Source organism: Desmodus rotundus, chromosome 10, assembly GCF_022682495.2.
Source record: "Desmodus rotundus isolate HL8 chromosome 10, HLdesRot8A.1, whole genome shotgun sequence".
Taxonomy (NCBI): Eukaryota; Metazoa; Chordata; class Mammalia; order Chiroptera; family Phyllostomidae; genus Desmodus; species Desmodus rotundus.
In genome coordinates, this window is record NC_071396.1 from 78,692,933 (window position 1) to 78,718,666 (window position 25,734).

Sequence of the window (25,734 nt, forward strand, 5' to 3'; positions counted from 1 at the left end):
ATTTCAGTAACAGGAAGAGTCCTTAAGTACCAAGGTGTATTTACTTACTGCAATAGTTAAAGGACATAGTGTATTCTTCAACTTGGGGGTCAGAGTACAGACAACACAAAACTGGTCCTGCGATGCTAGGTGGGTAAGTCGGTTACTGGTACATGGCCTCATTATACCATTCTCTCCACTTAGGTATATGTTTGAAAATTCCATTAAAAAGTTAAAAACAAAACCAAAAACAATGTGTCACCACAACTCTTCAAAATAATACTAACATATTCTCAAACAAGTATACTAGCAGAGTTAAATATTTCTAAATATTAATCAAAAACCACCCTGCATTTGTCTTAGTAATATATTGCCTCTGGAATTTTATGGGATGTTAGAATAATTTCTTCTTCATGATAATAAACATTACGATTAAAAAAATTTATTTTTAGAATATATAGTCTATATGGGAAATGACAAATGTGGTGGAAAGGTGCTGCTAAATTCTTCCTAGGTAACAAAGGAGTAGGTAATTTTTGTCACCACCAATTAAAAACTTTTACGAAGTAAGACTGTTATAAAACAATTAAACCTTGCAAATGCACTAGTCTCCAGGAAGAAAGTCCTGGAGGAAATTCTGCTTATTAAAATTGCAATTTTAGTTTCCATTAAAAGGAGAGTAAGACAACAGAAGATGGGTTGGCAAGACAAATTATTTCTTAATGTCAGTTGAGCTTATTTCAAATGAGATAACGTATCTAGACCAGGTTGGGCTTAGTACAATTTTGTCTCCTCAACTCATTTATCTAATTCAGTCATCTTGATTATAGCCTCATGGACTTCATTTTCAGAGAAAGAATTCTGTAACAAACAGCCCACACAACATGCTGATTACTGAACAGTTAATTCTAATTAACTTGGGCATGGCAAGAGAATTTTGATAAAGTCCTAGAATACAAATATAGTCTGCTTATACTGGACTAACTTATATAAAATACCCACAGCATAGTCTCCAGGCAAAACAAGACAGTCAAAGAGATCTAATTTAAAGAAACAAATGAGAAAATTAAAATCACAAATAATTTATTCTTCCGTTAGAGTTGATACAGTTTTAAATAGCAACGAAGTACACAGTGGTGGAAAATTGGCACAGAACCTCTAAGCATTTCAATCACAACAAGGCTGTCCATGCTTTATGTGCTCAAACTTGATGTCCATTTTCTACTGACCAAGTTGAAGAAAAAAAAAAAACTATTCTGCCCTTAAAATACACACTCTTGCATACATACACATAGACACACTGAAACTCCTCCTTTTGATTACAGTATGTTGAGAACAGTACGTTTTGCTTATTCAAATTAATGGCACCCCCCGTTTTGTTTCCAGTTAGAAGTGGGAAAAAACAATGCAATTATAGGGAATACATTTTATTCCGTGGGCATAGGCAACTGTTATGAAAATAGCAACTTACCTTTGAGCTTGATGTTTCCAGATTATGCTTAAATAATTGTGGTTATAAACTTCTCAATGCATGATTTCCTGTCTAATGCAATATCCCTGAATTGAGTTAAAAGAAACAGGCACAGGACAGTCTCAAATATGACTAAATATGCAATGCTAATGAACAAAGTGACCTAGAATGCAGCCTCTATGCTTTTAATACAGATCATAATTAACCTCATCAATAAGCGTTTTCCTAAACATCCTTCTGTGTTGTATTAACCAACATAAAAAAGGGGAAACTTAAAAGTGCCCCTTTATAAATGGTATTATTTCCAGTTAAGAAAGTTGAAATAAAAGTTTGTAAGTCTCCTGAATTATTCTATTTTATAAACCAATTAACCTTCTAATATTAAAAATAAAATTAATCAATGTTGACTTCTTTGATATTGTTTTAAAAATGTTTGGATATTACTTACTAACTTCCCTGATTACTCAAATAAGGTAAAATTAACACTTCCATTTTCACTTATTGCTATTTTAGGAGAGAATTACCATTTCATTTACTTGAAACTGTTACCAAGACTCTTCAGATTCAACATGAAGTAATTCTTATTGCCTCACATTTTAAAACTGTATTATAAATGATCCTTATAAAAGGTTTGAAACCACAAAACTTGAAAGCTTTAAAAAATGTGTTTTTTCTCAAAACTCTATCACAGTGCCCCTGATTATCTAACAGATAAAAGGGATCTGAATTTCCTCTAAAGAACACTAACAGTGGACATATGGTGTGCTTTATCCTCTCCCTCACCTTCACCTTTATAGTACACCATTTTGAGACCAACACAATCAAGCATACACCATGTTCCAATCCACATTAACAGAGGATTTCTGATTCTGTCCCATACGTAGTGTACCGCCTTGCATATTTAGCACATGAAATAAACATAATATACAAAATATTGCTACTGTAAAAAGTGTACATTTCCCTCTTCCCCTTACAAAAGAATCTGTGGAAAAGTATTACATTCCCTTAACCTTCATAAACATACAAAGCTGTTCACACCTTTCAGTCTGTAACAGTCCATTTGAAACACAGTTCCAAATTCACTGAAAATTGGTTATGTCGTATTTTCTGTCCAATGTTGCCATCTAGAGTAGAAATGTGAAATTAAGAGCATTTTTGAGCTACTAAAGCCTTTTAAACAACTAAGCCACAAATGCTGCTTACTGAAGAAACAGCCACTTAGCCACAAGGTTTTTCCAAAAACTAGATGGAATGGAAGGATCTCTTCACAGGGAGGTGTCCACAGTGCTGAGGTGACAATATGGCTGCTAATAGATACTGGCTATTGGAATGTAAGTACTTTTTCACTGCTGGTAATTTCCATACTGTCCCTAAAAAGATAAATTTTAAAATACAATTAGATGATAGTTTGATCGTAATAGTCTGGCACAGAAAATTATAAATAAACTTTAATACCGCCATACTACAAAAGCAACTGCATTTAAAACAAACAAAAATTGTTATATATTTAGATGCATAGTACCTCTGCAATTTCTTCAATACTACACTCATTTGCAAATGTATTTCAGAGTCTTTGAGCATAGAATAGTGCCTGTCGCACAGTAGAAATTTTAATGTTTGGCAAATTTGTTGAACTGACTTGGGCAAGAATGAGTAAGAAGTTCTGGTTCTAAATTCTGGTGTGGTATATATTAGTATATATATTAGTATATAAATTTTATGCTAGTGTAACAATATTGTTGCTATTTACTTTATAATAACTATTAAGAATTAACATCAGAAGTATTTGGGGTAAGTGGCAAGGATGAAAAGGTATCTGGGAGATAAAGGAAAAAGACCCTTCTAAGGCCAACAATATTGTTACATAAAATCAAGGGAAGTTTGTTTTGTTTTTGTTGCTTTTAAAGTAGACTTGAAAGCCTGTCGGCTGACAGAACAGGAAAGAAAAGAGAGTACAGATATCAAACAGAAAATGAAGTAGCAAAATTCTACAAGGGAGGGTTAATAATGTCCAGTGTACAACTGTTAAGTTTAGCTTTTGGAGAAGAAACATCTTTTCCTCTAAAATAGAAGAAAAAAGTTAAAAGAGAAACACTGTAATAGAAAATACATATTTTTATCAAAAATTTCTTAGATGTGTTTAAAATAAGTGTTCGTAAAAGTACCTATTTTATAAAAACACTACTCACTGGAAAGAACATTATCAGGTAATTGTTCCCTTTGGTTGAATTTCCCCCTCCAAGTCACATTAATTACTTTACATCAACAATGTATCATAGGAAATCGTACCCTAAAAATTTACATGTCCATAGAAGTAGACATACTTGAAAATCTGTTGAATGCCACTAGACATCTAATGGATAAATGTACCATAAATAGAATTAAGGTATTTAAAAAATATGAATGTACTTTACATAGTTATTATTCAGCATAATTTAAAGTCAGTGCTCATCTTGAAATACTGGTGGGCAGATATCAAATCTAGGATTTAAGATACTCTGGAAAGAAGAAAATTAGTGTGAGGGCATATAAAACAACACTGGCAAAATGCTGATGACTGCTGAAGTTGATTGGCGGGTACACAGGAATTAATGTTATACACCCCTTTTTACTATTTGTTTAAAGATTACTGTAATACAAAGTTTAAAATAAGAAACATAAGTCAATGCTTATCATACAGGAGCTTGTTTTTCAATTGTTAGATGACTTAAGTCCCAATTCTATTATTATGTTTCTACTTGAGTCTAAAAACTCTACAAGACTCAGTTTTTTCACCTATAAGGTAGGACTATAACACCTCCATCTCTGGATCTCAATTTTCTTTCTATCCATGGCTACATTATTTCCTACCTCATTTGTTAGGACAGAAATTAAATAAGAGGACATAAAACAGGCTTTTTAAAGTTATATGGTATAAATAAGCAAGTCTCAATGTTAGAGGAAAATGCTCCTCCAACAAATGTGTATAAATGAGATATTAATGATGAAAGTGAATTGCACATATTATGAGTAATGTAAAGCAGAAGGGAGGTTACAAACTGCTGTGCCATCTACATACAAGCTATAATTTATCTACTACATTGTGAACTGCATGAGAACAGAGCAGGTCTTACCTATCCTTATACTCCAAGTCTTGAAGAGTGCCTGATACATGACTTCTCCAAATAATGTACACCAAGTACAGGGTGGGGCAGGAGTGTATTAACAGTTATTTGTGTAGAAAATAATACACTAATTTTTTTAAATACAAACATAAACTGTTTTGCCTACTCACAACTATAAGCCTAACTCAGCCTCACCCTGTATTATATTTAAAAAATTATAAACATTTATTGAGTAAATATTATATGCTAATCACCATAATAAATTTGTAAAACACAGAAGGTAAAACTTATAAATAAATAAAGTACAATTAAAGAACAAAGATTCTACAAGAGGTTCAGAAAGGAAGAGGTTAACACAGCTAAAATAATTACAAAAAATTTTCAGACACTATGGCAGCCCTAAGAGAATAGTAAATTTTACATAGCAGAGAAAAGAAAAAGTGATAATTTCAATAAAAGTAATAGCTAAAGCAAAGGCACGGAGAAAAATAGGTATGGAAAGCTTAGGGAAGTGGAAAATTAAAGAGAATATAGAATAATGAAGAGTAGAATTATTTGGTAACACAGAGCATGAAGGTAATGGACATAAGAAGTCTGCCTAATACTAACAACAGCTAACTCTTAATATATCTCAGTGAACTAAGGCCTCACCATGTGTGAGACTCTGCCGTAGGTGCTTTGTGTCCATCCATACCCGTACAGTACATCTGATCTCCATTTCACACCGAAGAAATTGAGGCACTGAGAAAAGTAACTTGACCCACCCCTGATTACAGCGCTAGGTCCAAGTCACATACATCATGGGTAAACCCAGAAACATATGCTGTGTATCTGTTACCAAATTCCAGGGTTAAAAGTATGGGTTTTGGAGCCAGCTAACAATTTCTAACAGTCATAGCTCAGTACCCATCAGCTTCAGAACTTGTCGAACTCCGTACTCGTCACATTTTGACAAGAAAAAATGTTTCAGTGCTTGGTGTTTGCTCAGGACTGGACGCACTTGCTATAACTTGTACGAGCCACAATGCCACCTTGCAAGAGAAAATGCTTCATCTTTCAGGATTTGTCGGTTTCGGTGACTGAAAAAATTCCTGAGCACCAAGGTACCACTGCAACTCCATCAAGCAACAGTTTTTCGTCCTCGAGCAAGTTAACTAACCTTCCTTCCTTTATTTTCTTATCTGTCTAGTGAGAGTAATTATAATCATTGCCTCAAAAACTTACTAAAGAAGAAAAACATGAAAATGCTCTGCAAACTACTCAAGTAATCATGGTATGACTGCAGGCAGCATGGTACAGTCAAAGCTCGAGTTACTGGAGGCTCTCATCTCTCAGAATTTGCCGTCCGGTTTCACCACTTCTTAGCTCTACCATCTCAGATGAATCACTCCAACTCTAGTCTAAACCCCAGCCCCCTCACTCTCTCTCTGCTTCTTCGATTTTTTTTTTTCATTACAAAATTCCTCTGACTAGAGTGTAAAGAATGAATGGGAAGAAGTAAAAAGACAGTATGAGAGGATCCTGCCATGATGAAGCTAAATGCTAATGGTCTCAACTAAGAGAAGGCAGCAGTTAAGTTAAAGAGAAGTGGATGGGTTATTTCAGGAAGAATGATTAACAAGATTCTATCATTTATTAGATGGAGAGAGAGGGAGAAAGATTTAAATATCACTTATGACACTTGGCATTCTAGCTAGGTGATAGTACATTCTCTCTTTGGTAGAGAATGCTTAGAAAGAAGGAATAGTCTTGGGTGGAAAAATTGTGAGTTTGGTTATGTTGGATGTCAAGTAGGCATCTGCTTTTCAGAACAGGGAATTGGACTAGAAATAGAGATAGAAGAGTCAACAGAATGGGAAACTGAAACCATATGAGTAAATAGATTGTCTAAAGTATACTGAATGAGAAGACTTCCTAGACTAGAAACCCGAGCAATACAAACCTTTACATTTCTCCTTCATTCATCTAATCACATAAAAGTCTTAAAATTTTTCTGTCACAATACTTTTCAGGGGTTTCCTTCTCTCTCCATTCTTATGATCACCATTCAAATCTAGGAAGTAAAGTCCTTATTTATTCACTTATTTATACTTTATTAACTGATACGTTCTACTAAGTGAGGAGACTCAGCAATGATAAAAAGACATGTTTTTAAACTGACATATTACGGGAAGACAGCATGACAATAAACAATAACTACATAAAATGTCATATGCAGACAAACGCTGTGCTAAAGAAATCAAAGCATCTATATCATACTTAATGAAATCTGATCAGGAAAAAGGCAAGGATGTACCCTCTCACCACACCTTTTCAACACTGCACTGGAATTCCTAGCATGCGCAGTAAGTAAAGGAAATAAAGGTACACAAATTGGGAAGGAAAACATAAAACTATCTTTGTTCACAGATGACATAGTCATCAAGGAAAAAGATCCCAAAGAATAACAAAAAAACTCCTGAAACTAATAAGCAAGGTCACAGGATAAAGATTAACATACAGAGTCAATCACTTTTCTATACACCAGTAGTGAACAAGTAGAATTTGAAGTTACAAAAATACAGTTTATAACAGAATACCCCCAAAATTAAGTACCTAGGTGCAAATCTAATAAAACATGTATAAGGTCTATATGAGAAAAAACTGTAAAAAACTGATGAAAGAAATAAAAAACTAAATAAATTAAGATGTTCCATGTTCATGTATAAGAAAATCAATACTATCAAGATGTCAGTTTTTGACCTAAAACTTCAACACAATCCCAATCAAAATCCAAGCAAGTTATTTTATGGATATTGGCAAAACAATTCTGAAGTTTATATGGAAGACAGAAGACCTAGAATGGTCATACATTGGAAGGGAAGAACAAAGTTGTAAGGCTGACATTATCCAAGTTCATGACTTACTCTAACGCTACAGCAACCAAGACAGTGTGGTATTGGTGAAAGAACAGACAAATAGAGCAATGGAACAGAACGGAGAGCCAGAAATAGACCCACATAAATATAATCAACTGATCTTCAGCAGGTAAGCAAAGGTAGCATGATGAAGCAAAGACAGTCTTCAACAAATGGTGCTTTAACAAAACATCCACATGCAAAAAAATAAATCTAGAGAGACCTTATACCTTTAACAAAAAATTAACTCAAAATGTTTCATAGACCTAAATGTAAAATACAAACCTATAAAGCTCCAGGAAAATAACACAGGCATAAACCTAGGCGACCTTGAGTTTGGTGATGAATTTTTTGATACAACACCAAAGGCATGATCACTGAAAGAAATTATTGATAAGCCAGACTTCATTAAAATTAAAATTCTCTACTCTGCAAAGGATAGTATTAGGAGAATGAAAAGACAAGGCAGGAAGACAATGCAGTATTTTTAAAAGACACATCTGAAAAAGGACTGTTACCCAAAATACACAAAAATAGTAGTCTTAATACTCAACTACAAGAAAACAAAGAACCCAGTTAAAAAATGGACCAAAGACCTTGACAACTCACCAAACAAGATAGAAAGATGGCAAATAAGCATATGAATAGAGGTCCACATCATGTATCATTAAGGAAATGCAAATTAAAATGAAATAGCACTGCAAATCTATTAGAATGACTAAAATCCTAAACACTGACAACATCAAATGCTGACAAGGATGTGGAGTGATGGAACTACTGCTTATTGCTGGAGAGAATGCAAAATGGTACAGCCAACTATGAAACACGGTTTGGCAGTTTCTCACAAAACTAAACAAATTCTTACCATATAACCCAGCAATTGTGCTTCTTGCAATTTATCCAAATGACTTGAAAATTTATGCTCACACAAAGCTTATAGCAGCTTTATTCATAATTGTCAAAACTTGGAAGTAACAAAGATGTCTTTCAATAAAAGAATGGTTAAACTGTGATATATCCAGTCAATGGAATATTACTCAGTGGCAAAAAGAAATCCACTGTCAAACCATAAAAAAGCCCTCAAATGCATATTTTTAAGCAAAAAGCCAATCTGAAAAGGCTATATGCTATATAATACCAAGTACATGACATTCTGGAAAAAAGAAAAAATATGGAGACAGTAAAAAGATCAGTGATTTCCGGGGTTTAGAGAAATAAACAGGGAGAATACAGAAGATTTTTAGGGCAATTAAACTATTCTGTTCAGCAGAGTAATTACATGCAAATACATGCAAGGAAAACATCCAAGTATGAGAGAAAAAACAGCCAAAAGGATTAGAGGAAGCAAACCTGGTGCCTGCATAGGAACAGAAATAGTATTTATTCCACCACCCAAAGTAAAAAACTTCGTAATTCTCGAGCATGGTGAGGGGTCTAACTTGTGTAGTGAGAATATTGACGCCAGTAATATACACTGCCCTGGTCCTGCCTAACAAATCTTAAAAGCCACCCCCAATAGATCAAGCTGTTTCTAAATTACTTAACTGCATCTCAAAACAAAGCTCAAGAATATTTCTAAAAATAGACCCATCACCCAACAAAGTAAAAGTAATATTCACACTGCCTAGCATCTAATCAAAGATTATCATGATAGAAAAGATGAGGAAAATATGACTGATAATAAAAAGAAAAAAGAAGTCAAAACTGACCCAGATGTTAGAATTAACAGAAAGGATATCAGAAGTTATCATACTTGTATCCCATATGTTCGGAATTTAGGCAGAAACATGGAAGATATAAAAAAGACCTAAATCAAACTTCTAAAGAGAAAAAAATATGTCTGAGACAAAAACCACCTGAGAATTGATTAAAAGCAGTTTAGACAATTAACGAGAAAGATTAGTGAACTTCAAGACACAGTAACAAAAACTACCCAAAATGAAACAAAAAGAAAGAAAAAAAAAATTTTAATTAAAACAAAGGATCACTCAACACGGCACAACTTTAAGCAGACAAATACACATGTAATTGCAGTCTGCGGAGGAGAAGAGTAGAGGGATAAAGGCATGAAAAATACTGGGTCTGAATTTTTCCAAATTTGATAAAAATGATAAGGCCACAAATCCAGGAAGCTATACAAATGCCAAGCAAAAGAGAAACAAAAAAACCTATACCAAGGCGTGTTTAATCAAATTACTGAACAAAATTTGAGCAAGAGAAATTTGTTTTCAGTCAAAAAATCTGACAAAGAGGAAGTCTTAAAAGCAGCCAGAGGGGGAACAAAATTAACTACCAGAGAAGAAAGAAAAAGGTGACGGCAGATGTTTTCTTAGAAACCATGTGAGTGGGAAAATAGCAGAGCCAAATCTTGAACGTACTGAAAGAAAAAAAAAAACCTGTCCATTTAAAATTCTATACCTAGGGAAAATACCTTTCAAAAATAAGAAAAATAAACAGTTTTTAGGATATATAAAAGCTGACAGAATTTATGACCAGGAGACATATATATTATGAGAAATGTTAAGTTGATATCCTTCAGACAAGAGAAAATACCAGGTGGAAATATGAATCTACACACAGAAATGAAGAGCACTTGAGATAGCAATTACATGAGTAAATATTTTTTTATTTAAAATATCTTTAAAGGATGATGGGTTTTTTAAACATAATAAATCCCATATATTAAGAGGTTTATAACATGTAGAAGTATGTATGTGGTACAACATAACACAAAGGTCAAGAGAAGGAAATGAAAGTAAACTATTATACTATATATAAAGCGGAGTAATACCGTTTAAGCATCGATACAATCTATTACATACATGAACCTTGAAAACATTAAACTAAGTCAAAGAATCTAGTCACAAACACCACATACTTCATGATTTCAGGTATTAAACAACCAGAATAGAAAAATCCAGAGACAGAAAGTAAACTAGCTGTTTCCAAGGGCTGGGTATTTGGAAAGACAGAAATATACTTAAAAAAAAAAAAATCCCACTGAATGGTAAACTTTAGAAAGGTGACTTAAATGCTATGTGAATTATATCTCAATAAAAACGATTTTTTCAGAAACAGAAAAGAAATAATTCAAAACAACAGAAGAAAAGGGAAGGAGAATGAAGAGCAGGTAGGGCAAATAGAAAAAGATAGCAAGATGAGAGACTTAAAAAAAGATAGCCTTAACCACATCCATAATCACATTAAACATAATACTCAAAACACCCTATTAAAGGCAGATATTGTCAAAACTGTTGAACAAAGCCAAAACCTAACTATATCTGCCTACATGAAATACAATTTAAACATAAAAACATGAATATGTTAAAAAATAAAAGGATAAAGAAGATTTAGCACTAACCAAAACAAAGCTAGTGGCTATATTAATATTATACAAACAGATTTCAGAGCAAATTATACTACCGGGGATAAAGAAGGTTAATTTAAAATGGTAAAGGAGTAAATTCATCAAGACATAAAAATCATAAAAATGTATAAACCTTAAAAACATAAAATTAAAATACATAGAGCAAATATGGATAAAACTGGAAGGAAAAATAGACAAATGCACAATTATAGTCACATTTAATATCCATTAACAGAATAGCAAAACAATCACTCAGACACAGGAGACTTGAACAACACAAGCAACCCAACTGACCTAATCGACACAGAACACCCTCGTAGACCAGACTCTGGGGTGAAAAACAATCTCAATAAATATTGAAGAATTTAAGACATACCAAGTATGTAGTATAATGATGTAACTAAATTAGAAATCAGTAACAGAAAAATAACTAAGTAGCACACTTGCAAATAACTCTGGGTCAAAGAAGAAATCAAAAGCAAACTCAGAAAGTACTTGAAGTGACTGAAAATAAAAACACAGTATACAAAAATTTGCGGGATGCAGCTTAAGAAGTACTTAGAGGGCAACTTATAGTAGCAAAAAACACCTACATTAGGAAGTAAGACAGTTCTTCAATCAATGGCACTTCAACTCTTACCTTAAGAAACCAGAAAAAGCAGCACAAGTGAAACTCAAAGTAAGCAGAAGAATAATGATCGACCAGCACAGAAATCAATCAAACAGAAAACAGAACAACAAATGGGGGCAGGGTGTAGGGGAAAATCAATGAAACCAAAAGCTGGCTTTTTGAGATCAATAAAGTAGCTAAAAACCTGTAGCCATTTTAATCAGGAAAAAAATAAGAAGAAACAAATTACCAATGTCAGAAATGAAAGTAATGACATCACTATTGATCTCACAGATATTAAAAGAACTATAAAGAAATTATTCAACACAGATGAAATGGATAAATCCCTTGAAAAATATGTTTACACGAAGAAATAGGTAACATGAATACTCCATATGTATTAATATAAATTTGTAATTAAAATCCTTCCCACAAATAAAACTCTAGGCCTAGATGGCTTTACTGGTCAAGTATACTAAACACTTTAGAAAGAACAATACCAACTTTACACAACATCCTTCCAGAAAATTGAGGAGAGATGAATTGTTCCCAACTCACTTAATAAAGCCAGACCAAAGACATTAAAAGAAAAGAGAACTAGAGTGCAATATCCCTGGAAAAAATAGAAGCAAAAATTCTTTACAAAGTATTAGCTGACCACATCCAATGATATCTAAAAAGTACAAATATATCATGACCAAGGGCATTTATGCTATATATGTAAGATTGATTTAAAATATGAAAATTATACAATTTAACATACTAACAAATTAAAAAAGGAAAACTATGATTCTTAACAGTAGCTAAGAAAAAAATCAGTTGACAAAATTCAATGTTCATTCTGACAAAAATTCTAAGCAAACTAGGAATACAGGCAACAACCTCTGCCTGATAAAGGACATCTACAAAAATCCTACATCTTATGAAAGGCTGGTGGCTTTCTCCCTAAGATCAGGAACAAGGTAATTATCCCCTCTTGCACATATATCCACTCTCACTATTTCTATTCAACATTGGATTGGAGGTTCTAGTGAGGGTGGAGGGTAGCAGGGATAGAAGTGGGGGCAAAGGGAAGCATTCAGATTGGAAAAGAAGATGTCTTTATTCACAGACAACATGATTTCTATGTAGAAATTATGATGGAATCTACAAAAAAGCTACTTGAAATAATAAGTGAGATTAGTAATGTTACAGTTGAAATCATTATACAAAAATAAATTATATTTGTATATAACTAGCAGCTAACAAATGGAAATTAAATTTTTTTTTAAAATCTACAATAGTATCAAAAAGTACAAAACACTTAGGGATAAATCTGACAAAAAGCTGTCTTTTTAACACCTGTATACTGAAAACTACATAATACTTCTGAAAAAATATCATTTCTCCCCAACTGATCTACAGATTCAAGGCAATTCCAATCAAAACCTCAGTGGACTTTTTTTGTAGAAACCTATGAGCTGTTCTAACATTCATATGGAAATGAAAAGGACCTAAAATGCCAAAACAATACTGACAAAGAACAAAGTTGAAAGACTAACGATACCTGATTTGAACGCTTACTATAAAACTCTACTAATAAAAATACCATGAAGATAGATAAATTGATGAGTTTAACAGCATGTACTCCAGAAATTGACATTCTTATAGATAACTGATTTTAGCAAAGGCTCGAACACAATTCACTAGAGAAAGATTAGTCTTCTCAACAAATGGTGATGAGAAAATTTGCTATCCCCTTGAAAGAAAATAAAACACACACACTTCAATTTATACCTCACACTATATACAAAAAAATTAACTCAAAATGGGTCAGACTTAAATGTAAATCTTTGTGACCTTGGGTTAGGTAAAGATTAAGTACATATTATACTAAAAGTATAAGCCATAAAAGAAAAACTTGATAAACTAGAGTTCAACAAACTTAAAGTTCCTCTCTTTGAAAGATACTGTCAAGAGAATTAAAAAGACACATTTGATTTTAAAAAAATATAAATTATATTTGATAAAGAACTTGTATCTAGAATATATGACCTCAATATTAACTAGTAAAAAAAAATAGCCCAAATGAGCAAAAGATTTGAACAGCCATTTTGGAGAAGATGCTACACAGATTGGAAAATAGTCCCGTAAGAAGATGGTCAACATCATCAGTCCTTAGACATGGAAAATAAAATCACAATGATAAATCATTATACATATATGTATTAGAATACGTAAAATTAAAAGGACTGACCATACTGAGTGTTGCTAAGGATGGGGAGAACTGAAACACTCACACACCACTGGTGGGAACGTAAAGTGGTACAATCTTGTTGGAAAACAGCTTGGCAGCTTCTTAACAAGTTCAACATATGCCTACCACATGGTCCCAACATTCTACTAGTTAGGTATTTATCCAAGAAAAATGAAAGTCCACACAAAGATTTATATACATATGTTTATAGCACTAAATCTGTTAGAGCCCCAAAACAGAAACCCAAACTTCCATCTATAGTTCAAAGGATAAAGAAATTGTGGTATATCCACATAATGATGGAATATAGCAATAAAGAGGAATTATTGGCACATACAGTAAGAGCAAACATCAAAATAACTATGCTGACTTAAAGAAGCCAGACCAAAAAACAAACAAAAAACTACATGCCACATGATTCAATTTACGTAAAATTCTGAAAAATGTTAACTAATCTATAGTGAAAGATAATAGATTAATGGTCATCAAGGGAAAAAATTTGGTAGTGAGGGGAAGAATTTCAAAGGGGCACAAAAATTTTTGGGGATGAAGAGTATTTCATTACTTTGATTTTGATGGTGGCTTTATGAGTATATACATGTCAAAATATATCAAACTGTACATTTTTAATATATGCAGTTTATTGTATGTCAATTACACTTTAATAAAGCTGTTTAAATATACTAAGAAGAGTAAGAAAACAGAGTGAGGCAATTGAGGGTGTTACTATTTAGATAAATAAATACTGAAGGACTCCTTAATATGATATGGTGACCTACCAGAGCAGAGATGTGAAGAAAGTGAGGAAGCAAGCTTTGCAGGTACAGGGGAAGAGTTTCTAGAGGGAGCAGAAAATACGAAGGTAGTGAGACAGAAAGATGCTTGCACACACGCTCATGTGACTAAAGTGGAGTGAATGTGGGCAGTGAGCAGGAGGGGTATGAACAGAGTTAAGGTGGTGGGCTAGGAAGTGAGGACGAAGTCATGCAGGGCCTTATAGGCCGTTATAAAGTCTCAATTTTACCCTAAGTGAGACTAAAGTTACCACTGGGTTTCCAGCAGAGGGGTGGCATTATCTGAGCAATGATTTTAAAAGATCACTCCAGTTCCTACATAGAGCATATCCTGCAGAGGAGCCAGGATAAAAACAGGAAGATATTACTGCAGTAGGTCAGGTAAGTGGTAGCTGTGACTTTGACTTGAGTGACAGCAGGAGGTTATAAAAAAGGTGAAGGAATTAAGAAGTACAAATTGGTAGTTACAAAATAGTCACAGAGGTATAAAGTACAACACAAGCAATATAGTGAAGAATATTGTAAAAACTAGGTACGTGCCAGGTGAGTACCTGAAATACGTTAGGATATGATGGTCTAACCACTCCACTGTACATCTGAAACTAATGTAAAATAATACTGAATATAAACTGTAATTGAAAAATAAAATTTAAAAAAATGAGTAGATACTAGATACATATTTTATCCTCACCAGAGGACATGCTTATTAATTTTAGAGAAAGGAAAAGGGAGAGGGAGAGAGAAACATTGGTCAGTTGCCTCTTGTACACACGCTGACCCAAGACCACACCTGCAACGTAGGCATGTGCCCTGACAAGGAATCGAATCCATGACCTCTCAGTTTACAGTCGCTCTAACCAACTGAGCCACACCGGCCAGGGTGATACTGTATATATTTTAAAGGTAGAGATGAGATTTGCCACTTGACAAGATGTATGATATGCAAAAAAAGAAGGGAGTCAAGGATTACTCAGGCTTTTGGACTGAAGAATGAGAAGAACAGATCTGCTGTTTACTGGGATGAGAGAGTGATGGAGAAATAGCAGCCCCCTAACAAGGCTTTCTCTCTTAATTTTCTCCCGTTTTTAATTCATCCTGCACATTGCTACACGATTCATTTGCCTAAACCAGTACCATAATTATATTACTGTTGGGTCTAAGAATCTGTATGGGTTTTCCATTGTCTTAACCATGTTGAAGAGGTAAACTACTTCCCCTAAAATAAAGAAACCAATCCGTGTTTGGGTTGAGGGTTACAGATGAGATGAAACACAAAACCAATGTGGAGACTACTGCCACAGAGTAGCGAAAGTGGTCCCCACCTCACAGCCTTTTCTAGTGGGGAAGCAGATGTGGTTGGTCTTTATCTACAGTGTAGTCCCAAGTTCCTAAGAACATCAGGGGTAGAATAATCATAATGACCAAGTAAGTATAGTTAAACTTTGAACAATACGGGGGTTAGGGGCACTACCCTCCTAATGACCAAATAAGTATAGTTAAACTTTGAACAATACGGGGGTTAGGGGCACTACCCTCCTGCACAGTCGAAAATCCACATGTAACTACAGTTAGCCTTCTGCATAGGTAGATTCCCAACTGTGGAGTTCAAGACAGGTTTTCAACTGTGTGGCTCAACTGAACTTCAGTCAACTGGAAAGAATTCCACTTATAACTGGGTCCACGTAGTTTAAACCCATGTTGTTCAAGGAAAGCTGTATATCATGTATCTATCATATACCAAACCTAGTATCATATGTAATGTTTACCAAGGGCCTAATATGGCTTGGAAGAGTCTTCCTTATCTACCCCAATTTATCTCTCCAGTTTGGCCTCTTCTTCCCTATGCTTCTACTTTACAGAATCACACACCTCAACATAGACCTTTGTGAATTACACATTTTTTTGGACTAGAGTACCCTTCCCTCCCCTATGTCTACTTTGCTAATATCTACTCATCCTTGGGCCCCAGTACTTACATAGTAAATCCCTCACACTTACATAATACTTCCCAAGGAATATTTTTTCTGCATCTGGGTTAGGAGCTTCCTTCTACAAAAATCTTGCCTTTCCTCATCCAAATGCTTTTCATACTATATCATTATGTCATCTGCTCAGTTCTAAACCCTATCTAGACTTAAGTTCACAAAGGCAGAATGCAGGTCTATCTTAGTTCCCAATATACTGCAATGTTAGGTATTTGGCATGTAAATGTTGCTCAAGAAAACATTTACTTAATGATGTTACGTTTAGGGTATTTAGAAAATCATTGATTTAGAGAGAAAACAGTTAGTTTAGTCCATGACATGCTAAAGCTGAGGAAAATGGGAAGACACCAAAAGAGAGATGCTTTGTAAATAAGTAGAAAGATGGAGCTGAAGTTGGGTTGAGAAGGGTTAGCTAAGGATACTGAAAATAAAAGGGGGGATAAAAGGGGAGCCCTCCCAAATTGGAATTTATTTATTAAAAACTGTGTATTTGTTCTTACATGTACAAGCTTCAGTCACCTTCAAAATACTCTCAATTTGATGCAATACACCTATTGAGACTTTTTTCCCACTGCTCAAAACAGTTTTTAAACTCGTTGATTTTGATGCATTCTTGTACTTCTGCCTTTTTTTTTTTTTTACCTCTTCCAGATCAGCTAAATGTTTTCTTTTGAGGACTTTTTTTCATCCGGGGAAACAAAAAAGTTGCTACAGGTGAGAACCAGTGAATAGGGAGGGTTAATGCCATTTTTGGTCAAAAACTGCTGAACGCTAAGTGCAGCATGGGCAGGTGCACTCATAAGTCACCCATCATGAAAAGGGCAAATGCGTTGAAAGAGTTCAAAAAAATTCACTGAACACAGCCTCTCCCAACACCACCAGCTGGTACATGGATACAGATGGGGTCCTAGAGTATTCGCCTAGCAGGGGAAGCCTGTATATTACAAGGGGCCTGTCCTTGAGAAAGTAACTCCAGTTTTTTTTGGAGGCCCCCCTTGTATAAGACAAGGTAAATATAGAAAAACACTGAGCCAAGGATTGACAGAATGAAATAGGAACATGTGTTAAATGCCAAAGTGAGGTAAAAAAAAAGATCAAGGAGTGGGGGGGGGGGGGGAATGGGACAACTGTAATAGCATAATCAATAAATATATATTTTTTTTAAATTAAAAAAAAATCAAGATAATAGCTCACTTACTATAGGGACCATGCCTCTTTTACTTATCTAGGATCTAATAAAGTGTTCAACACACCAAAAATTAATAAAATATTTGTTGAATGGGGGAATAAATGTCCAGAACCTCACTTTTTAAAAAGTTAACTTGTGGATTAGAATGAACCTAAAAGTTACCTGCTTAAGAATTCTGCCCTTAAATACTCACTAGCCAAGACTTATTGTGCTTTCAAAATTTAGTAATTCCTCTTCCTAATCCTTTGATTTAGCTCTAGTGTGTTTTTCTCACTATTAGTCATCTATCCTTAGCCTTTTAGTTTAAGTCTCTTATGTCTCTTTTATCTTTGTCACTTAAATAGAAAGTGTCAGTAAAAAGAGGTTGTAGGCTTGAAACAGCATTAGTAACAGAACTGCTCATGCCTCCATTTCTAACTAACACCACATACGAGTTATTCCTCAAACCAAATCGTCTGGCCCTGGAACCCTAACTTACAAAAAAAATAACCCACTTTAGGTAGCTTAAGTGGTAAACAGACCAGGTTATCCTCACCAGAAAGTCATTAGCAAATTTGAAATCAATCTAAAGAAATCGTCAATGTAAAAATCATTTCTTTTATTATTCAGAGTATGTATGAGAAGATCCATAAAAGTATGACTACAGCACAGATTATTAAGTCTGAGAAGTTTACTGTTGAAAAGAAAGGTCCTAAATAAACACTAGGCTCAAGAGAATACAGTTGTCTTAGAGATACACACCTCTACATATTTGAAAGTTGAAGGAAAGGTAATAGGAAGAAAGTTTATTAAGACTTGAGGTAACGGACATGTTCATGAAAGAGACAACAGAGGCAGATAATAAGTATGAATTTAGAAAGACGGAATATCTTTTGTATGTGAAGGAAGTGCAGTGAGGTGGAAGAGAGAAAGAGATAAAGAGAATAGGAATGAGAATGAGAGAATATGAATGAATGCTAAGACATGTTTTACATGTTAGTATATTTATGATCCACTGTGCTAGCATTCTATGAAATAGAATTAACGAGTTAAAAGTAAATACATTTGTGCTGGTTAACTCATATATTGTAAACAGGAGAAGGGGAAAATAAGCCTTCAAGTAAAAATATTTAACCTAATCAAGAATGCACAAACAATGCAATAATCACACAGTTGGCCAAGTTAACTTACCTGGTCATATCCATAAGGCCTCTGCTGTGGTGGCTGTGGTGGTCCAGGTTGTGTTGGTCTATACCCCCCATACTGCTGACCTTGTCCCTGTGGGTAGTTAGGGTACTGAGGACCTGGACCACCCTGTGAAGGACCTGCAAAATAATTAACATAAACAAGAGCCCAGATAAAAATACAATTCCTAAAACTCTAGAAGGGGTTTAAAACTAGACGTTATATTTTTATATCTAAACTAAAAAGGATAGCCCCGGCTGGTGTGGCTCAGGGGATTGAGGGCTGGCCTGTGAAGCAAAGGGTCGCTGGTTCAAATCAGGGCGCATGCCTGGGTTGCAGGCCAGGTCCCCAGTATGGGATGCGCAAGAGGCAACCACACACTGATGTTTCTTTCCTTCTTTTTCTCCCTCCCTTCCCCTCTCTCTAAAAAGAAAGAAATAAAATCTAAGAAAATTTTTTAAAAACATGTTTTTAAAAAAATAAAATAAAATAAAAAGGATAGTTTGATTTTAATATCTTAATTTTCTCAAATGCTTTCTGAAATAAATTCCAAAGGTTATAATAAGAGTGAAAATAATGTAAGAATGCCACTATGCACCAGATGCTCTGACTCAGCGTAACTATCGTGCTTTGTATTGACCACTAAAAATTTACGTCAAAATGAGTAAAAGAGATTCAGAAGTTGTAAGGCAGGTTAACTCCATATTAAGAAAATTCATCCATACCTCTATTAGAAAGTTAACCAGTGTAAGCAAGAAGTAAAAAAAAACAAAACAAACAAACACAACAGGTAAGAAGCAGATTCAAAAACAGTGAACCAACTTCTGAATAAACTTTGGGAATCAATAATATCTATAGCTGTATGACTCTAGATCTGTACTTGCAATCACCAACGAATCAAAAAGAATGATTTTACATGTAGATTCTAGATTTATATTTTCAATCACCAAAAAAATCGTTTATGTCTGCACTGACAAACATCATAATATTTTCAAACAGAAAATAAAGGCAACTTAATAAGCTATAAGTTAAATGCAGAAAGCTTGATTCTAAGATTACAGGCTGTGTACCAATCACCTTTAATACTTAACCTATAAAAAATGAATGATTTCAAATTTCAAAGATGACGAGAGACTAATCTGGCTTACAAAACAAATATGTCTATTTCATAAACTCCACGTTGTCCATTATAAAGCATGCTCTATAAAGCATAACCTAAAAAGTTTTGATACTTGTGTCTGTCAGTCATTCAAAACCTGCCATAAAAAACACTGATTGCAGAGTAAAGTGCCAAAAGAGAACAATAATATTTTTGGCTTAAATAAACTCCAAAAGTCTATTATTTTACTTATTTAATTATACATTCAATTATTAAAACTCTGAATTTTCTATTTGAAGAAAGTTTGGTAGCTGAAGTCAATGTATAAGCAAAAAGGGAACTTCTTTCGGATTCCTGATGTATAACAAAACCATGGTTAGCCACTTAAATCAAAAATATTTCACTTCCTTTCCTTTTTCTTCCTACTTAAAATAATTATTTCTCTTAAGTCAATAAGTTTACCTGATTTAGCCATATATTTGCTTCCATGCAAATATAACAAAACCAGAACATTCTATTTATTCAAAGTACAAATATTAACTGGTCATTAAATGTTGCCATGTGAGAAGAGCAAGAAAGTCTCTGTGTAAAAACAAGAAATCCATGGAATCGTATCTGAAATAAGGAAACAGAAGCTAACATTTATATCCAAATCATATCTGAAATTCGGAAACATATCCTAAAATCATATCTGAAATAAGGAAACAGAACCTAACATTTTAGGGAAAATGCCTGACCCCCCCAATACCTGACTAAATTTCAATATCTTTGTTGAAGGCACAAGAGAATTTTCAGCCTGATCTTGGTTCTTAGGTTTGCTATTACAGTAGAGGGAGGTGTCATAGCAATAGCAGAGCTTAAGTCAATGAATAAAAGTAATATGACATTACTGATATAAGAAAGAGACCATGTTAGCAAGAGATGACATCAGATTAATAAACAGCTAATTTCCTTTCATTGAAACCATATTTTCCTATTTCTAAAATTGTTATAGTAGCCTGAAACTTAAGACTGAGGAATCAGGTCCTTATTCCCCACTCCTTTACCTAATAATAAAGTTATTTAAAGTCAGATATGCAGCTAGAAGACATTTTAGTGAGTACATAATAGGGAAATATGGCTAAAATTACCCCAAACTCTGTAAGATACACAGCTGTAATAAATATACCCCTGTGTATGTGTACGCTGCTACCTAGAGAAAGACAAAAACATTTTCTGTATGCATTCAGACTGAGTCACATTTGTACTTTAAAAATCAGTATTAGCTTTCATAGTAACAGTCATTAGTTTTAGAAACAAATTTGCTAATCAGATAATGTAGATATGGTTTATAAACCATCAATTCATCAGTTTTCCAAGAACATACAAAACTAGTGGCTGGTCATAAATGTCAAATAGGTTTAAGAATTCATATTTCTTGCCCTTTATATGACTGCAAGGCATATCTTTGGTCATCTCTAGTTTCTGTTTATTTTAAAATAGATTAATAGTTTATCTAAGAACTTTTTTAAAAGATTTTATTTATTTATTTTTAGGGAGAGGGAAAAGGAAGAAGGAAAGAAAGATCAATGTGTGACTGCCTCTCACGCACCCCTTACTGGGGACCTGACCAGCAACCCAGGCATGTGCCCTGGCTGGGAATCAAAATGGCGACCCTTTGGTTTACAGGCTGGCACTCAATCCACTGAGCCACACCAGCCAGGACTATCTAAGAACATTTTACATAAACACTAATAAGAGACTGAGGTAAAACTGTGAGTTTTCAAAAATGATACATATATCCACTTCTACATTTCAAAACATGAATCTGTGTTTGGGGAGACAAAAATCAAATGCAGTACCGTAGCCCTGCTGCTGTCCTGGATAGCCCTGCTGCCCGGGGTACTGCTGTTGCTGGGGTGGATATCCCTGTTGAGGAGGGGGTCCTTGGTAGGCATCTTGCTGTTGACCATACTGTGAATTTCCTACAGGATAATCGGAGAAGAGTAAAAAAAAACAAAAAAAAACCTGAGAAGTTTGCTTAACTTACTTTTTCCTCTAAGATGCATAGCCAACAACACAAGAACAAAATAAAAATGCCATATTGATTTTTAAAAGTTAACAAAACAAAGAAAAAACTCAAACCAAACAGAAGGATTTCGGCCAAACAAACTGCAGTTAAAGCCAATTTTGCAAGGTTGAACTGCAGCATTTTCAGCGTCTCTGCCATACGAGCATTACATTTACTGGAACATCACAGTCATAAGATCATGACTATGCTAAATAAAATAAAAAAGACAAAATTAAAGACAGCTACAAGAGCACACACTAGCTACACAAGATCAGCAAGCTGCTTCCTAAAGGCACTATACTTATATGTGAAATTATACTTATGTAAACACACACAAAAAAATTGGATCGATGGAATTAAGTTCAAATAGAAAATTGCCACTGAGGAAAAAATTATTTTTAAGTGTTTTAGTCTTTTTATTGTTGTTAGAAATGGCAAGTCATGGTTACACATTTTAAATATTTGTAAGGAAATTATTTTGATTGTTCTGGGCTCCCTGTAACTTTCAAGACAGCCAGCAACTATTATTCTACAAGAGCTTTGCACGGGTAGAAGTTGTCTTATGCGAGAATTTTCGTTCCTGTAGAAGGGGATATATATGTGTATGTGTGTGAAGGTATATAGATACCTCCTTCGTAGTAATGTTGTGAGGAATCCTCATAAGGCCTATCGTAGCCTTGTTCAGGATACGACGGTTGCTGATAACCGTAATCATTATGACCTACATCAATTCGACAAGAGACAGGAAGAAACGTTAATGGCCACTGAGTGAAAACCCTAAATATATTTAAACTTTCAGATAAAACTGAAAAAAAAAGAAAGAAATGGAAATACATAAAAAATAATTTCAATTGCATTAGCCAAATATTTACCAATGTGATTGTTTTCATATTGAGATAACGTGCAATTTTTTTAAAAGCAAAAAAACAGTAGTTTTAGAAACATTACACTTAGTCTTAACTCTGATAATCCTCATTGAGGGGGAAAAAAACTTTATCTTCTATTTTTTTAAGAGAATGAAAGCATTTAGGCCTTTCACATGTAAATAACTTGAATTAAATTAGAATGAACAAAGGAAGCAATTATCATATTTTGTCAAACACCTGTTCTGCTGGTGCCAATTCCACAGCATATGCTAACAATGCAAAATATAAAAGCGCTCCATAAGTTTTTTACCCCTGAAAAAAACTGAAACAAATTTTTCACATTCTATTTACCTGAATAAAATACATGTATCTCAAAATATTTTTAGATGCAAAAACATATTGCTTATGCTGCCATTCTAGAAGCCTAAGAAAATATGAGTAACATGGACATACATCTCCATAAAATTAATACTGTATTAAGTGCTAGAGTACACCCTTACTTTTCAGACATGATAAATTTTACCCGCAAGATGACTGGACTTCAATGAAAATCAATACTCTAGTCCTTTTAATTGAATTGCACAAATAAAATGCAAGAAATAAACCTTTCAGTTAGCTAAAATCTGGACTACATTTTAGTAGAATGCCTAACTAAGGAAGAAGGAATACAGTTATAAATAAATGTTATACTCAGTGCTCTAGTATTCCAATGTTCCCAAACCATCTCATATATGTCTACATTAAGGGTTAGCAAACTATGGCCTACAGTCTAAATACTGCCAGTGGCCTGTTTTTGTCAATAAAGTTTTAGTGAAACACAGTTGTGCCCACTTATATTTTCTATAGCTGTTTTCATGCTACAAGATTTCAGCAGTTGAGATCAAGACCATGTGGCAAACACTGAAATATTTACTCTCTGGCTCTTTACAGAAAAAAAGTCTGCCAATTCCTAATCTACGTATTTACTAGCATAACATCTAAACATAGTTAAGAAAATATCCAATGATGTCTAAGAAAATTAATTGTTATAAATGGAATAACTATTCTATGTAAATGTTAGACAAATATATTAATACACACCTATGCAAAATGATACCATTTAAAATTTTAAATCCCAATGTGGTAAGATGAACTATTTATAGGACCTTAAAGTTCTGACACATACAAAAATAACACCTATTTTGAATAGAAAGATCCTACTTATAAAAATACAAATTTCACATTTCAGGAAATACTCAGAACCAAAATAACAGTATCAAATTCAACTCAATTACTTGAAATGTATTCCAAAAATCAAACCAATCATTTATATTCAGGTAACTTCATAATAAAATTTAACAACCTAGATTTCACCTTTTAAATATATAGTCTATAAACTTACTTATTATAATGTCTACACGTGAAAAATAGAACAAAGCACTTAATAATTTAGGGCAAGAAAACCTGTTAAAAAATAATACTAATAAGTCATTTTCTAACAAGAATTATCCATATATATCATCACTATCAGTAACAAACATTTATTATATGCAAAATTCTACAGGTGGGTGTTTGCTCTGCCTATATGTACAGGCAAAGCCTCTGCAATACAATTAATGTCCTTATACTGATGTACCTTTATGCGCTATACACTGATGAAAAGTGGCAGGCAAAATGACTTTTTAAAAACACCAAATTATATATTCTTTCTAGCTTACATTAGCTTCCGAACACTTAAACTTTAAATTCTGAGTTTCCCCTTGTTTCTCTTTTTTAAGTAGTTCACCTTAAATATATCACGGGAGCTTACTATATAAATGAAGACCCTGGCAAATCCTTTCATGAAAAGACAAATTATTTTGTGAGGTGACTAACCACACCTCTAATTTATCAAGTTGTATATGTCTGAATTCTTTGTTCTTCACTATTGTATTATAAATTTTTCAAACACAGAAAAACTGAGAAAACGGAACTGTACAGTGATAGCCTACTTGATGCCTGGATTGTTACTAAATACAGCTAATCTTTACTAACCACTTTTTTACATGCCACCTTCCTACTAAAAAAAAAAAATTCCACTGAATCAAACAACTAAAATTGAAATGTGTTTTCCAAATGCCTTTCCTATTCCGCTAACTTTATATACAACTATATTATGAATAAATTTAGCCTCCAAAATTTTTTACAAATACAAATGCTAATTAATGTATACAAACCATAGTTCTTTAAGAAGTACACAACATTAACTAAAATCATAAAACATACAAAAAAAACCTTGAGAAATTCTATGTATTTATACAATGCATAAAAGTAAACCAATAGGTGAACTTTATGGTGTGTGAATTATCTCAATAAAGCTGTTACTTAAAAAAGTAAATCGGAAACATTGGCTTTGGTGGAAGCAAACAATCCAAACATAAAAGCATCCTCTTTTATAGAAGAAAAGATTCCAACAACAGAACGGGATCCCTGACATTATTAATATGGAATATCTAAATAAAATATACTTTGAAATAGATTATATACTAATGCTATCACTGATACTTTAGATTACTGAAGTGAACCAAATTTCGAAGAAACATATTGTTAGTTTCTTCATCCACAATAAAATGGTTTGAATAGCTATCTACATGAATATTGGGCAGGGACAGAAAATAGGAAAGTTAACATCAGGAGAGATTACCATCAGGGTAATATTGCTGGTTCATGCCTTCTGGAGGACCTTGTCCACCATGACTGTATTGGTCCCCATAATAGTCTTCCTGGCCTGAGTACTGCTGGGGTGGGCCTGAAAAACCACAACCGGTCAAGATGTAAACAATTTGTTCGCTAGGTTATCAAAGGTTTTCTTTCTATCTGATTTATGAGAGATTACTCCTCAGCTGTTAAGATTCCTCTCTCATGCTTTGGCATTTCATATACTTTTAACTATTCTTATACAAAC

At 33.8% G+C, this 25,734-nt stretch overlaps 1 protein-coding gene across 3 annotated transcripts in view; it reads right to left on the reverse strand.

Annotated features, from left to right (window-relative positions):
• Positions 1 to 1,045: 1,045 nt before the first annotated feature.
• SS18 (SS18 subunit of BAF chromatin remodeling complex) overlaps positions 1,046 to 25,734 on the reverse strand; it is a 65,736-nt gene continuing 41,047 nt past the window's right edge. For 2 of the 3 annotated variants that reach the window (XM_053912413.1, XM_024580205.3), the window contains exons 7-11: positions 25,474 to 25,578; positions 22,574 to 22,666; positions 21,737 to 21,859; positions 18,803 to 18,936; positions 1,046 to 2,820 (exon numbers count right to left, since the gene is read on the reverse strand). In XM_053912413.1, coding sequence (XP_053768388.1) covers positions 2,794 to 2,820; positions 18,803 to 18,936; positions 21,737 to 21,859; positions 22,574 to 22,666; positions 25,474 to 25,578 — 482 coding nt within the window. In that variant the 3' untranslated portion in view covers positions 1,046 to 2,793. The remainder of the gene's footprint in view (positions 2,821 to 18,802; positions 18,937 to 21,736; positions 21,860 to 22,573; positions 22,667 to 25,473; positions 25,579 to 25,734) is intronic. The other variant, XM_024580206.3, reaches the window with a different exon arrangement.